At 41.0% G+C, this 15,505-nt stretch overlaps 1 protein-coding gene across 1 annotated transcript in view; it reads right to left on the bottom strand.

The window, feature by feature from the left end:
* Window positions 1–4,865: 4,865 nt before the first annotated feature.
* LOC134345076 (phospholipid scramblase 2-like) overlaps window positions 4,866–15,505 on the bottom strand; it is a 29,872-nt gene continuing 19,232 nt past the window's right edge. Inside the window, exons 3-5 of the mRNA XM_063045209.1 lie at window positions 14,556–14,717; window positions 7,316–7,477; window positions 4,866–4,898 (exon numbers count right to left, since the gene is read on the bottom strand). Of these exons, the coding sequence (XP_062901279.1) occupies window positions 4,866–4,898; window positions 7,316–7,477; window positions 14,556–14,717 (357 nt within the window). The remainder of the gene's footprint in view (window positions 4,899–7,315; window positions 7,478–14,555; window positions 14,718–15,505) is intronic.

Here is a 15,505-nt window from a genome sequence, read left to right as displayed (position 1 = left end):
CATATTGCTATTTAACTATTTATGGTTTTATTACTATTTATTATTTATGGTGCAACTGTAATAAAAACCAATTTCCGCTGGGATCAATAAAGTGTGACTATGAATATGACTATGACTATTCATCATCAGTGAGTCCAGCCTTTATTGAGCATCCTTGATTGTCCTTGCAAAGATGTTGAAGAGCCGCAATTCTGATCTGTTGAAGACTCGATGGTGAAAACACAGCGCTTGGAGGTCTGGGGTGTCACCCCAATAATGATGAAAGAACATCAAGGCACGTACAACTGCAGGTACCAGTATTCACATGTGCCTCCCATCGTTATCACAACAGAGTCTGTAGGTGTTGGAAATCCAGAGTAACACATATAAAATGCTGGATGAACTCAGCAGGTCAGGCAGCATCTATGGAAAGGAATAAACAGTCCAGGTTTTATCAGGACTGGAAAGAAAGAGGGAAGAAGCCAGAATAAGACGGTGGGGGGAGGGGAAGGAGTACACGCTAGAAGGCGAAAGGTGAAGCTAGCTGGATGAGAGAAGGGGAATGGCGTGAGCAGCTGGGAGGTAAAGGTTTGGAGAAGAAAGAATCAGGTAGAAGGGGAGAGTGAATTTTGGGAGAAAGGGAAGGAGGGAGGTGATAGGCAGCTGAGGAGAAGAGAAGAGGTAAGAGGAGAGCTAGAGTGGGGAATGGAAAAGGAGGGAAGGCAGAGGAGCCAGAGCAGGGAATTGAAGAATTCCATTCTGGTAATTTTCCCCTCCCCCTTTCCTCTTCTTCCATTCCCCACTCTGGCTCCCATCTTACCTCTTCTCTTTTCCTCACTTGCCTATCACCTCCCCCTGATGCCCTTCCTCCTTCCCTTTCTGCCATGGTTCACTCCCCTCTTTCACTTATCACCTCCCAACCTCTCACTTCATCTGCCCTCCCCCACGCACCTGGCTTCACCTATCTCCTTTTAGCTTGTACTCCTTCCTCTCCACCCCCCCACCCCTTCACATCAAAAAATAGATTTGAAGATCAAGATGTCAAACCTGACACAAAGCTCTCTGTTCTAAAAATCCCCCACTCCTTTTTTCTCCCCAGCACCCCAGGACAGAGCTTCCAGTCTGAATCCCACCGAATGGCTGGCACAATAATGAGCAGCAAAGTCCAGCTGCCCTACAAAGACAGGATCTGGATCTGTGGTGCAAGGACGTCTTACCCCCAAACAAGATCATAGGAAACCCAGCTCCCATCCAGAATCCAGTGTGTTCAGCTCCCAGCATGCTTCGTGCCCATTCCAGCAGAATCCTGCAGAAGTCAGCAGATGCTCCCATACAACCAACAGAGAGAAATGTAGACACAAGAGAATTTGCAGAATTTGGAAATCCAAAGCAACAGACTGAAAATGCCGGAGAAACACAGCAGGTCAGGCAGCATCTATGGACAGGAATAAAGAGTGAATATTTTGGGCTGAGACCCTTTATCACGACTCATCAGAGATTAATATAACCAATCCATTAAAACTGGGTGTCCACAAATATAAAATTCTCTTGGAGCCTTTGTCATTTATTTAATAAAGAAAACTTCAAAATCAACAATAATTTACACAGACAAGTAGAATCCAGGTTCATTTATTTTTGGCTCTGTGAACACAGTTACTAAACTCAGCACTCCTTGTTTTAGGACAGTAAGCTGTTTGTAAAAGTACGGGTTGGACCATCCAGATTATTTAGAACTCTATTTTTTAATGAAGAAACCACCCAGCATCCCAATCTAGTGTAATTAAGTTACAGTATTAGCTTTAGAATAAAACAAGCCCAGCAGTAATTGAAAGTTTAGCATTGACTGTTATGCAAAATTGGCAATATGTTTACATCAGAGTCATCACTATTGAAATTATTTTAAGGTGTTAGAACAAACAAGAATCTTTCTTAAACCATTCCGTTAGAATCAATCATGAAAAAATCACATGATGCTTTTATCCTCAGGTAAATGTTGGTGATAATAAGGTGACATGTGTTGCTGGCTTTTTCATTGGCCTCACTGTTCTTCCCTCCCAGCGTATCTCTTGCTTCTGGAAATGTGGGTGATTTATCCATCCAGCCCTGGCAGATCAGAACTCCATGTAATAGCGCACCTCATCAGATCTTAAATAAACTTGTTATATAATTGTTTAAAACTACTATTTTTCAACTATAATAAAAACTTTTTTTCTTTAAGTTTTTTTTTCTTCTTCTAATTATCGGCCTGCCTTTGAACATTTTGGCCGATAAGTTATTGGCCTGTCTTTGGCACATGTAGGAACAAGTTGGAGAGTAGCAAATTCAATTTCTTACCCCCAGCCTATCAAACAGGCAATTCCAGCCAAGCAGGAAACAGCTCAACAACAGACCTGTATCAATATACTTCAATCAGAAATGAAACCAACAGAATTTCTTCTTCAGCTGGCAAATCCAATAACCTTTTTGACTTAAGTTAAACTTAAAGCTCAGATTATTACTGAGCCTCTATGTTGCAGGCATTGACCTATCTGGAAGTACTCCATTAAAATGCGTCACAGACGGATGACTTTCTAAACTAGAATTTAAGCCAAGATGCTAAAGGCCAGTGCTCTATCACACTCTACCGTCTGCTTGCTTGGAACATAACACAAGGAAGTCTGCCAATGAAGAGACAATTCTTCCTGCAGCTCTGCAATCATCCCAAAAGAAGAATCTGTTCCAATTTTCAAAATTCAACATTGAATCTGTTCCAATTTGCAAAATTCAACACTGATCAGTAGCTATGCCACTTCTAGCTTTTAACAGTTTGGCAATAAAACAGAACAAAAATATCAAATCTCTTGGTTCCTGGATATGGAATTTCCTCTTCCAGAATTTCTAAAAGATAAAACAGCATTTAAAATAGGACAGCGAAGGAATTAACAGAATTTATTTGGAATACATTTATCAAGCTCATTACTGAGTTTAACAAAGACCAAACAATCTCCTGGAGGAACTCAGCGGGTTGAGTGCCAAATGTGTGAGGAAAGGAATTGTCGATGTTTCAGATCCAGACATTGCATCAGGTCCCTGCATCAGGACATGACGCCGGGTCTGGATATGAAATGTCAACAATTCTTTTCTTTCCAGAATGCTACTTGACCCACTGAGTTCCTCCAGAGGATTGTTTGTTGCTCCAGATTCCTGTATCTCCAGACTCTTGTGGCTCCAAGGAGTAAACCAAATTTGGATCCGAACTCAAATCAAATCAAATCTAATCAAATTCAAGTTTAAGCAACACACATCAAAATTGCTGGTGAACGCAGCAGGCCAGGCAGCATCTCTAGGAAGAGGTACAGTCGACGTTTCAGGCTGAGACCCTTCGTCAGGACTAACTGAAGGAACACTAACTCTTCCTTCAGTTAGTCCTGACGAAGGCTCTCGGCCTGAAACGTCGACTGCACCTCTTCCTAGAGATGCTGCCTGGCCTGCTGCGTTCACCAGCAACTTTGATGTGTGTTGCTTGAATTTCCAGCATCTGCAGAATTCCTGTTGTTTGTGTTTTAAAATTCAAGTTTAATTATCATTCAACCATATGTGAATACAGCCAGACAAAACAGCATTTCTCTGGGGCCATGGTGCAAAACATACACAGCACATTTAAAATAGCAAGCATAAAAAACACATATATACTCCTTCTTTCATTTTTTTTTCAGACAGCCATTGATGATGAGATCACTTTTGCAATTTTCAATTCCTCAAGACTCTTCTTTTGAGTCTCTACTTGTCCCATTACTGAACCTTTGGACTTGTATCCTTTCCCTGCTGCTCTAAAAAATCTTCAAAAGTAGTCATCTAACCAGTTTGACTGAAAGTTTACTTTCCCAAAACTTCTCTGTTTCTCTCTCCCTTGACTGGTATATTAAGCATGCACAGAATTTTCTGATTTTATTTAAAATTGGAGTTAAAATATTAATTGATGTAATATTAATGACTTTTGTCTGTGAACTTTGAATGATATGCAAGTGACCCCTCCATTATGACCATTCAGATAAGGAAAATTCACCCATATATGAGGGGTGATTGATAAGTTAGTGGCCTAAGATAGAAGGAGTCAATTTTAGAAAACCTGGCACATTTATTTTTCAACATAGTCCCCTTCTATATTTGCACACTTAGTCCAGTGGTTATGGAGCATACGGATTCCTTCTTTGTAGAAGTCAGCGTCTTGGACCTCCAATAAGTGGTCCACAGCAGGGGTGATTGATAAGTTCGTGGCCTAAGGTAGAAGGAGATGAGTTATACAGCTCTCGTTACATGCAAGTGCAGTTGAACTCTTTGAGTGATTATGCAGAAAGTTTGAAGTTAATAATTCATCTCTTTCTACCTTAGGAAGTTTGCCCTCATGGAATTTATTTAGAAAAGTAAACAAATAAACATGAACATTTATGTTCACTACAACTCATGTTCTTGATGCATGTGGAGATAAATTGTCTTCATTTTACAGAAAATTGCTATAGGGACTATCTTCGAAAAAGGCAAGACTTTCTGTAATGCAGGGTTGCCTGTTCATTGCATGCACACTTCTTCCAATACCCTGCTCTTCACTCCCTCTATCCTTTCTTATGTTTCCTCCTGCCCATGCACAGTATTTAAAAGTAATTGCACTTTAGTTTACCTGAATCCAAACCAATTATTTTTCGATCAATAACATCCTCCAGGAAAGGCAGGCCCCAAAGTAGTGGGAAAAAGTCTGGAAATAGCTCTGAAGTGTAAATACCCGTACATTGAAACAGAAAATCAATGGGGTTTTTATTAGCAATTATACCACAGGTACTGAGGCTTAATACTGATCATATTGTGTGTTATGTTAATATGCTTACTTATTTTGTCATTATTGTTTCCTTTCAAAATGTCTGTTGCTCAAAATACATATAATCCTGAAAAATTAAAGAAACCACATTTATTTAAAAGAAAGATTTCCATTTTTAAAGTACATGCACTACCCTATGGTGAACCAGAAAAGTACAGCTAATGGCTACTTTAGAAGTATAATTACTGTTGACTGATTGAACAAAAAAAGTTATATGACACAATTACACAGAAACTTTAACAATCTACCACATAAGCAGGAAGATTAACTAAAATGCTTGTTAAACAGTCAGGTATTAAATAGTGTACTTAAAGAGGTGCAGGTTTGGGCTCAAAGAAGACAAAGGAGGGAATATTTGCTAGATGAAGGCACAGTTAACATTGGCAGAGAAGAGGGACATTGAAGTGTGCATGAGGCCAGAATTTTACTGTAGCACAGGATCCAAAGGCAAAGTCATAAGAAGGTCAAATATAGGAAGAGATTGTCAGGCGATGAAGGGATTTGCAAATTACAATGAAGGTTTTGACTCTCAGACACTGGGTGGCTTCGGACATGAATTTACTGGGTGACTGAGACTGTGGGAGTTCCAGTAGCCAGCTTTGGATGTGACAGAGGTTCTGATGAAGACTTCAGTGCCAGATGGGTTAAATGACGACCCTCAAAAATGAGGAATGCTTAGGTGATTGTGATAAAGAGGATTTGGGTCAGAAGTTCAGCCATGCGGCAAACCGAAGTCAAGTGATTGAAAAAGTTTAGTTTCAAATTTGATTCAAAGTGGACCATTTAAATCTTAGTAGAAATGGATGGGGATCAGAACAGACTAAAGAGCATTATTTAGTGATAAGTGAACAATTAATCACATTTGGAGTGAGCAGTAGGATTTTAAAACAACAGAGGGGATTGTTATCATTGCATTAGACTGTGAAGTAGGAAACCTCTTGGCTGTCATCAGATCAGCAGCCCTTGCAACCTGCGTTTTCAGCATTCAGTTCATTGTTCATAATAGAGCCAAACTCAGTTTGCTGAGTTCAACTCTAGTGATACATATTTTATCCTATTGCCTCATCTGAATTTCTGTCACAGATTAGCAATTTCCAGTTTTAAAAATACTGCCCACCAGAGCATACTGTGGAGTTATTACCTTGCCAAAATCAATTAAAATATACCATTTGAAGCTTCATGTGAAAATAATAAACAGAATAATTTATGGAAAGATGCTCCACATTGTAACTTCAATTCATCAAAGTAATTATTTACTTTCCATACACTGTGAATGCCTGCAAGAAAATGAATCTCAGGGTAGTATATGATGACATATACTTTGATAATATTTTGACAAATACCTGGGGATACGAATTGACAATAAACTGGACTGGTCAAAGAACACTGAGGCTGTCTACAAGAAGGGTCAGAGCCGTCTCTATTTCCTGAGGAGACTGAGGTCCTTAAACATCTGCCGCACAATGCTGAGGATGTTCTACAAGTCTGTGGTGGCCATTGCTATCATGTTTGCTGTTGTGTGCTGGGGCAGCAGGCTGAGGGTAGCAGACACCAACAGAATCAACAAACTCATTCGTAAGGCCAGTGATGTTGTGGGGATGGAACTGGACTCTCTGACGGTGGTGTCTGAAAAGAGGAGGCTGTCCAAGTTGCATGCCACCTTGGACAATGTCTCCCATCCACTACATAATGTACTGGGTGGGCACAGGAGAACATTCAGCCAGAGACTCATTCCACCGAGATGCAGCACTGAGCGTCATAGGAAGTCATTCCTGCCTGTGGCCATCAAACTTTACAACTCCTCCCTTGGAGGGTCAGACACCCTGAGCCAATAGGCTGGTCCTGGACTTATTTCCTGGCATAATTTACATATTACTATTTAACTATTTATGGTTTTATTATTATTTTTTTATTTATGGTGCAACTGTAATGAAAACCAATTTCCCCCGGGATCAATAAAGTATGACTATGACTAAGTTTACTTTGAACTTTGAACCTGATGTTAATGATTGGTTCGAGAATACAATTCTCTTTATTCACAGCACTGAGCTTACTGACTCATGCTTGGATGTTATCTCTGTGGTTTCCCAGCTCCTGACCTTACTGATTTTGTTGTGCTTACTTGAGGTTTCATAGGCTGTGTGGTTATGACTCCCACTGGGATATAATTCCTGGGTTTTCACAATCCTTAAGTCTACTGACTCTTGCTGGAATATAATTCAAAGTTTCCCTGTGCTGTGTCCATGCTAGACATACTGATAACTGATCATTTCTTTTACTGTCGTTGTATAAACCCAGTGCACAACTGGAATATGTAGTACTGTACTGCGAATATCAATATGTTTATTTTCTTTAAAGAAACAATTTAATCACATAAGAAATCTTCTCTCAAGCTTGTTAGTTTGAGAGGATTGCTTTGATCTTCCTTTGTAACTCAGACTCTCCCTTGTTCTGTAATTGTTGTGTGAATACCTCTATACTTACCATTAAAATACAGGCCCCCATCAAAACTGCTTTAATATTAACGTCCAAATTCATTGGAAAGCTGATCTCAAATTTGTCATCCTCTGTGGAAACTTCAGTCGCGAGTCTACCCCAGATCCTTGTGATTCTTCCTATTTCTTCATTTGAATGAGGAGTTTTTATCTGTTAAAAAGTGGAAGAGAAGATAACAATGGAAAATAGTAGTGCCCAGTTACCAGATGTGAGCCCCATGGCATTTGGTTTTGGGTAGGGTCAGGTGTTTTTTTTCTAATAAAGCATTTGAGTTCAGGTCCGATCAAGCCCAGCTTATTTTTTATACAGGTAAACATGATTTGCTTCAGAAAGTAAAGAAGTAAATTTGAGGCATTTGAGAGCTTCAGATGTACTTAGCTGGTGTTTAATTCTCATTTTGACCAATGGAATTACGTTATTTATTGCAAGGGTCAGATTAAGGTTTATTTTTACTTCAGAAATGGTCTTGATACCAGTGGCAGGCAATACCATTTCATGGAGAGAGAGCAGAAAGGAAGGAAGGTGGTAAGAAGGAAGTGAAGGAGATCAAGGAAGGAAGATGGGGTAGGATGGAGAATGGAAAGGAGGAGGGAAGGAGGAATGGGGAGGGGTGAATGGAAGAAGGAAGGAACTGTGACCTATAAAATATTCACAATGTATCAAAATACTTTATAACCATTTCCCTGTACTCAATATGAAGATGAATCAGACCATAACAAGCCCCCACAACTAATGTGATATATAACTAGTTCATCAGACTGAGGAGAATAAGGCTTTGGTTTGGAGGTCGTATTATACCTCTGAGCCAACAGGTACAGAAAATTGATTATGGGAATGGAGAGTGAAAAAAGTGATAAAGATCAGTATATTGAGAAGTATCTATGAAAATGGATAACCAAAGGCTTAATGGGAGTACTTACGTCTGACCTTGAAAAGCTAGGTTCAGAGTTTTCATAAGGTAGGCCTAGTTAACTGAGATGAAAACATTCCTCTTAAATTATGGACCAAATCCTGGAAAAAGACAGTGTGAACCAACTTCCTCTCCTATCTCATTGTAGGGCTGCCATGGCAACCCCAAAGCAGGAAGTACCCTGAAGATAAAATGACGAGGAAAGCAATGGAAACCATCTCAACTCTTTCCTTGCACATGGTCAAGAATCTCGTGACTTTAATTAGGTTCAATGTGAGTGCAGGAAAGACCGTAACATATAGGAGCAAAACTGGGCCATTCAGCCCATAAAGGCTGTTCTGCCATTGAGTCATGGATGCTTTGTTGTTTTTCAATCTCATTCTCCTGCCTCTCCCTAGCCCTTAACCCCTTTGACCAGTCAAGAACCTATCAATCTTGTTTTAAATACACCCAGTGACTTGGCCTCCACAGCATTCTGAGGCAATAAATTCTACAGGCGAAATTCCTCCTCATCTCAGTTTTAAAGAGAGGTCCCTTACTTGAAATCTGAGAGTTTCAATTAGTTTTATTTGGGGATCAGATTTTTTGAACTAAAAGTTGAGTAGCAGACTTCATTTCAAACATATGTGGTCATTACATATACGTACCTAGTCTATTCAGGTATAGTTTAACTTTGCTGTTGGGAAAATAGTGAGACTATTGGATATGTGAATGGACTTTGGTTTCATATATTTCTCTTCCTTGTTTACTAAATGGTATTCACTTGTCGATTATATTTATATGTAAATGCCTGCAGAGAGTTTTCTGCCTGAGTTACTCCATGTTGCTAAGGCAGAGTAGACATGACCTCACATTAGTTAGGTCAGGGGTCCCCAACCTTTTTTGCACCGTGGACCAGTTTAATATTGACAATATTCTTGCGGACCGGCCGATGGTGGGGGGGGGGGGGGGTTGGGTGTTCAAGTTCAACAGTGCGTGACAGAGAATAAGGAAAGGTGCAGCTGACTCATATCGTTTCACATGGCCAAATCATATTGTTTCCTCGCGGCCCGGTAGCACATGCTTTGCGGCCCGGTGGTTGGGGACCACAGAATTACGTGTTTATACCAGATGTCTTAGATCAGAGAAGGGAGGTGCACGTTCTAAAATGAATTATTTTACCTGGAGGGTGATGAAAACAAAAAAAAGTCTGCCCAGAGGTCATTAGAGTGAAAAAAATTGAAAGAATTATTAGATAATTATTTAAGGAGCAAGCGAATATAACTTTTTCGTCATTGGGACAACCAGGCAGATTATTATCTTTGTACCTTTCTGAAGGTATTTATTTTATATTTCGAGCAGGTTCCTTATTCTGCTGGTCATTTGAACATTTGCTTAGAATTAAAATAGTAAGCAAGTTATCTTTCACAGATCTAGGGTGTCTGAATGGAATTTACAGTGAATTATTTACTTTTCAAGTGACTTCCCTGGTGAAATACATGGAAAAAAAACAGCAACCAGTTATTTGTGATCTACCATCAGAGGCCACTTTATTAGATACACTTGTAGACCTGCTTATTAATGCAAATATCTAATGAACCAATCATGTGGCAGCAACACAATGCATAAAAGAAGAATGGGGAAGAGGTGTGATCTAAGTGACTTTGACCATGGAATGATTGCTGGTGCCAGAAGGTGTGATTTAAATATTTCAGAAACTGCTGATTTTCTGGAATTTTCATGCATAAGCCTCGAGAATTTACAAAGAATGGTGCAAAAAAACAAAAAAAGACATCCATTGAACAGCAGTTCTGCAGGTGAAAATGCCTTATTAATGACAGTGTTGGAGGAGAATGGCCAGACTGGTTCAAATAGTATCTCAAATAAAAACGTGTTATAGCCATGGTGTGCAAAAATGTATCCCCGGACAAATAACACATCATACCTTAAAGTGGATGGGCTCGGGCATCAGAAGACCATGAACATACAATATGTGGCCACTTTATTAGGTACAGGAGGTAGCTACCTCGTTTGCTGGGAATCTCCAACTTCCACTGCTGGTTCATCAGAAACTACAGACAAATCACTGCTCCTGTCACCTCTCTCACCAAGTCACCTACCTCATGGCCTACTGCCGTGGACCACCCTTTCAAGGAGCTCAAGAGACACTTCACCACCTTTGGAATTCTCCAGCATCTGAACCCTTCTGGTCCTTTCTTGAGAGAGGTGGATGCATTTGATGTGGGTGCTGGGCCATCCTCTCCCTGCAAGGACTGGATGAGAAGACACACCACTGTGTCTTCTTCTCACGCAAGTTCAAAAATCTACACAATGCTTTATGGAGTAAGAAACTGGGGGACAAGCCATCAAATGGGCCTTGGAGGAATGGAGACATTAGCTGATGGGAAACACTGAGCCCTTCCTGATCTGGACTGGCCACCAGTGCCTCATATTCATACAACAGACCCACTAACCCAATTCATGTCAGTCTCGCTGGGCCCTCTTCTTTGAGTAACTCAAGTTTACCATCTCCTACCAGCCTGGCTCCAAGAATACTAAGGTGGATGCCCTGTCATGACAGTTCAAACCAGCTGAAACAGAGATTTATCTCCAGACCATTGTTCCATTCTCCAACATCCTTGATCCAATCGTCTGGGCCTGTGTCTGGCTGTTCACCTGCACACAGAATACTGCAATCTCTCACCCTGATTCATTGGCCCCTTCAAGGTTATCCATCGTATTAATCCAGTCACTTTACCACCTCCACCTACCACCGTCCCTCAGGATCACACCTATCTTCCACTAGTTCTGCCTCAAGCTCATTGTCCATGGACCGACTCATGGACCCTAAGTTGGTGGAAGGTGGTCCAGTGTACACAGTTCACCGGTTGATGGATTCATGTAGTCATGGATGGGGTGTGCAATACCTGGTCAACTGGGAAGGGTACAGCCTGAGGTTTTAGGTGCAATCGAGATCCATCGGCATTTACGAGATCCACCGGAACCGTCCAGATCATCCAGTCCGTCAGCTTGGGGGGGTGGGGGGGGTGGGGGGAGGGTTTGCTGTTCTGTCAGGGCTGCACAGGCAGGCTCCTCCAGTCTCCACCCAACTAACACGAGTCACCTGCCACTCATGTGCAGCCTGTTTAAACCCAGCTCTCATCCGCAGTCCTTGTTCTCTCAATGCACCAGCAGGCGTCAACCAATTCCTCCTAGCCTTCAGCTACCTTGTCGTGTTAAGTACCTGTTCTCTCCTGTTTTGTGGCCACTTGTACCTTGTTATTTTGCAGTTTGTTATCAAAGTTATTGCATACCATTAAATTGTCTCTGCTGCTGCTCTGTATTTGGATCAAGCCTCCTGTACATTTCCTGACACTTTGTGAGTACAAACGCATCTAGGACATAAACTATGACTGGAAGGACAAACTGATTTACAGAGGGACTTCAGAATACATCTCCATATATCCCTTGTGGTAGATAAATTGGTTAAGAAGGCATATGGCACACTGACCTTCATTACCCAGGATATTAAATGTAGAATTAGTGAGGTTACGCTCTAATTTTATAAAACCTTGGTCAGACCTCATCAAGAGTACAATGTGCAGTTTATATACCATGCTACAGGAGGGATGTGGCAGTGCTGCAGAGGGTGCACAGGAGATTTATCAGGATGTTGCTTCGGTAGAGCTAAATCTATCCTTTCTTCGCAGAGTTGGTTGGCAAGGACATAACTGAGACATTTAAAATTATGAGGAGTAGCTTGCAGGAAACTTGCCCCTTTATCAGAGGTAGAAAAAAACTAAGGACATAATCTTTGGGTAAGACGAGGAGGGGAAGAAATTTAGAGGGGAAATGAAGAGGACCTTCTTCACCCAGAGAGTGGTTAATCATGTAGAATGCACTGTCTGCGAGAATGGTTGAAGCTAGGTCAGTGACAGCATTTTAGAAGTGTCTAGATGAGCACTTAAATTACTTAGGCATGGACGGCTTTGGATACATGTACCCTGTCATATGTATAAGTACATGTATGCATGTGCTTATACATATGTGTACACAACATATGTTGCAATGGCAAAACTTACTTGTAATGGCAGCAGAGGCACATAACATCATATAAGCAGCTTTCACGAGAAAAACATAAATTATACACAACCTTTTACAAAAAGGCACAATTAGAATTTTTAAAAAACAAGGTCTAATTTGGTGAAAAGTGATCAGACTGGTCGCAATGTAGTGATAATAGGGGTTTTGCCAGTTCGTTCAGGATCTGAATTGTTGAAGAGAGGTAGATGTGCTATAACTTGGCAAGTGGTTTCACCTGTCACCCACCAACTGTACTTCTTCCTCCCCTCCCTTTGACCTCTCATCTTTTTTCAGCCCTGCTGAAGGATCTTGGCCCAAAATCTTGACTACTCTTTTCCATAGGTGCTGCCTGGCCTGCTAAGTTCCTCCAGCATTTTGTGTGTGTTACCTGATCTATCCAAATGCCTATGGTAAACAGGAGCCATCCTGATTGTGCAATCTTTTTCTGCTCAAACTGAGTTTGGCTTGACATTTTATGATTTAACTAAAGCTAATTATGCAGAGTAGCTGATGTTTGCCCATTTACCTCAAATGTGTTCGTGGATCATTACTATGCATAACTTTGCTGCTGTGTTTCCCAACCTCATGACACTGATGACACTCTAATTAATGGCACAGGCTGTAAAGTGGTTCCGGATGTGCTGAGATTGTCTGAGGCTCAATGTAATATTTTCCTGCATTCTCACATTTTATTTTGACATAAAGACTTGCCCCAAGACCCATCAATTCTAGGCTAGCTCTCAGATCAATCCCTTTTCAACACTTATAGCGAGGGTGCAGTGTTTGGCGGGAGCAGGAGCAGCACAACGCGCAAGTGTCCAACCTGGTGAGATGAAGGAGGGACCAGGCCCAGAGTCACCCCATAGTGCCCGGATCCTCCAAGTGTTGCAAACTAATCCCTCGAACATGAAGTCTAACAGGAGGTGGATCAAATGGCCTGCAGCTAACATGACTTCACTGTGGAAGCAGTTTGATGAAGATGTTAACCAAATTCTGGAGGCAACGGCAAAGGGAGGGGTTGACAGGAAGCTGCAAGCCATGACAACAATTATTGTTAGTCCCAGTGGAGGCTGGTTGTAGGGGATTCGTAGCCCGTTCTTTAGATAGAGCCTTCAGCATTTTGGGCATCGAGGGAGAGAGGAAGAGGAGAGCCATCCACAGTACCACCGATGCGGCAGAGAGGGCCTCAAGACGGCTGTGGCTCAAAAGAGGGGAGCTATGGAGTCATAAGTAGCTAGCCATCTGGACACAAGCTGGGGTCTGATCAGCCCCGGCTGGGTCACCTGGAGGAGGTTGTATGATGTTGAAAGACCCGAAACACCCGATGATTCCAGGAACATCACTGAAGATGTGTCCAGAAGCATCAATAGATGTATGTACACAGTATCCCTGTAACCTGTTGTCCTTCTCATGCCCAACTCTAAATGGATCCTTTCTTTCAGTGTGAATGAAACTGAAATGGGAATAACCTAATTATAACAGAGACACAAAGGACTGCATTTTTCTCCCATATTAAGCAAACACCATCAGAAATAAAGTAAATGGAGAAGGCTCGTCTTGCCATTCTTCATTATTGCCTCTGATTCAAAATTTCATTTGGAGTTTGACGAGATTTGGTATGCTACCAAAGACACTCGCAACTTTGTACAGATGTACCGTGGAGAGCATTCTACCTGTCTGCATCACTGTCTGGTATGGGAGGGGGAACTGCATAGCATCAATATAAGCTGCAAAAAGTTGTAAACTCAGTCAGCTCTATCATAGGCACCAGCCTCCCCAGCATCCAGTGCATCTTCAAGGAGCGATGCCTCAAAAAGGCGGCATCCATCACTAAGGACGCCCATCACCCAGGACGTGCCCTCTTCTCATTGCTACCATCAAGGAGGAGGTAAAGAAGCTTAAAGATACACACTCAATGTTCAGGAATGGCTCTTTCCCCTTTGCCATCAGATTTCTGAATGGACATTGAAACCATGAACAATACCTCACTACTTTTTTTGTGCACTATTTATTTAATTTAACTTTTATACTTTTTACTGTAATTCACAGATTTTATTATTATATCTTTCAACGCACTGCTGCTGCATAACAACCAATTACACGACATACACCAGTGATGTTAAACCTAATTCTGAAAAACTGAAGCATAATGCCGATTAAGCATCCCTCTATGAAATGAAAGCACTGGGAATATTTTAATCTTAAGTGGTGCATTGCATCATTTGTTCTACTTAGGATATATAGAAAAATGTGTACCTTAAATTTGTAAGCATTACAGCAGCCATAAAACGAAAATGGACCACGGATCCTTAGAACAGTTTCTCTGTTTTTATTTTGAATAATAAACTTTGGCAAACATGCATGCCATTTTTGGATAACATATCCTATTGGTTCACCAGTTGGAGCTTGAACTTCTAACTGTAAAAGAAATACATCAAAATTATGGAACAGAAAGACAATTGAAATGGGTACTGCAGCTTCTTGAGTAAGTAATTCTATTTTCAGAGTAAAACTGTATAACTGAGACCTGGTCATAAATAGACAGTCACATTTGTCCTTCAGTAATAGTTTAAAGACAACAGCTATAATGAAGATAAAGCTATCAGTACATTTACTGCATGAATCGTCCAGAGGATGCTGTAGAAGTGGATACACTTACAATTTCTAAAAGACATGTAACAGGTACCTGAATAGAAATGGTTTAGAGTGATATGGGCAAATGGAATTAGGTCGGATACACATTTTGATCAGCAAGGAGAACTGGGTTTCCCTGCTATGTAACTGTGTCTCATACTCTAATCGGTCAACCACTTCAGGAATATACATATTTACAGTGCAACAGAGAAAAACATTGCAGTTGTCACTGATTCCTTGTGCAATGAATCAGTAACAGCAGCTTTATCTAGCATAATCTCCAAAATCTATTATACTTTTGAAAACTACTGGTATTTGCAAAATACACTGAAAACATTCAACTTTCTTGTATGAAGCATAAGTGTGTTTTTTAATGGCATACTAGTCTTCCTAACAGATTTAAAGGGGTTGGAAAGAAGCGTTAGACTAGCACTCGTAAGCAGCATTTTGTAGGTGGTGATTACTGCAGCTCCCGTGTGCGAGAATGCAATGCTTACGGTGGTGAATGGAAGGTCAGCCAAGAGGCCTGTTTATTTTTAAATAAATAGTATTGATCTTCTTGTGTGCTACAG

Source organism: Mobula hypostoma, chromosome 4, assembly GCF_963921235.1.
Source record: "Mobula hypostoma chromosome 4, sMobHyp1.1, whole genome shotgun sequence".
NCBI lineage: Eukaryota > Metazoa > Chordata > Chondrichthyes > Myliobatiformes > Myliobatidae > Mobula > Mobula hypostoma.
The sequence above is the reverse complement of the archived record's forward strand: the minus strand, read 5'-3'. Positions and strand labels throughout refer to the sequence as shown.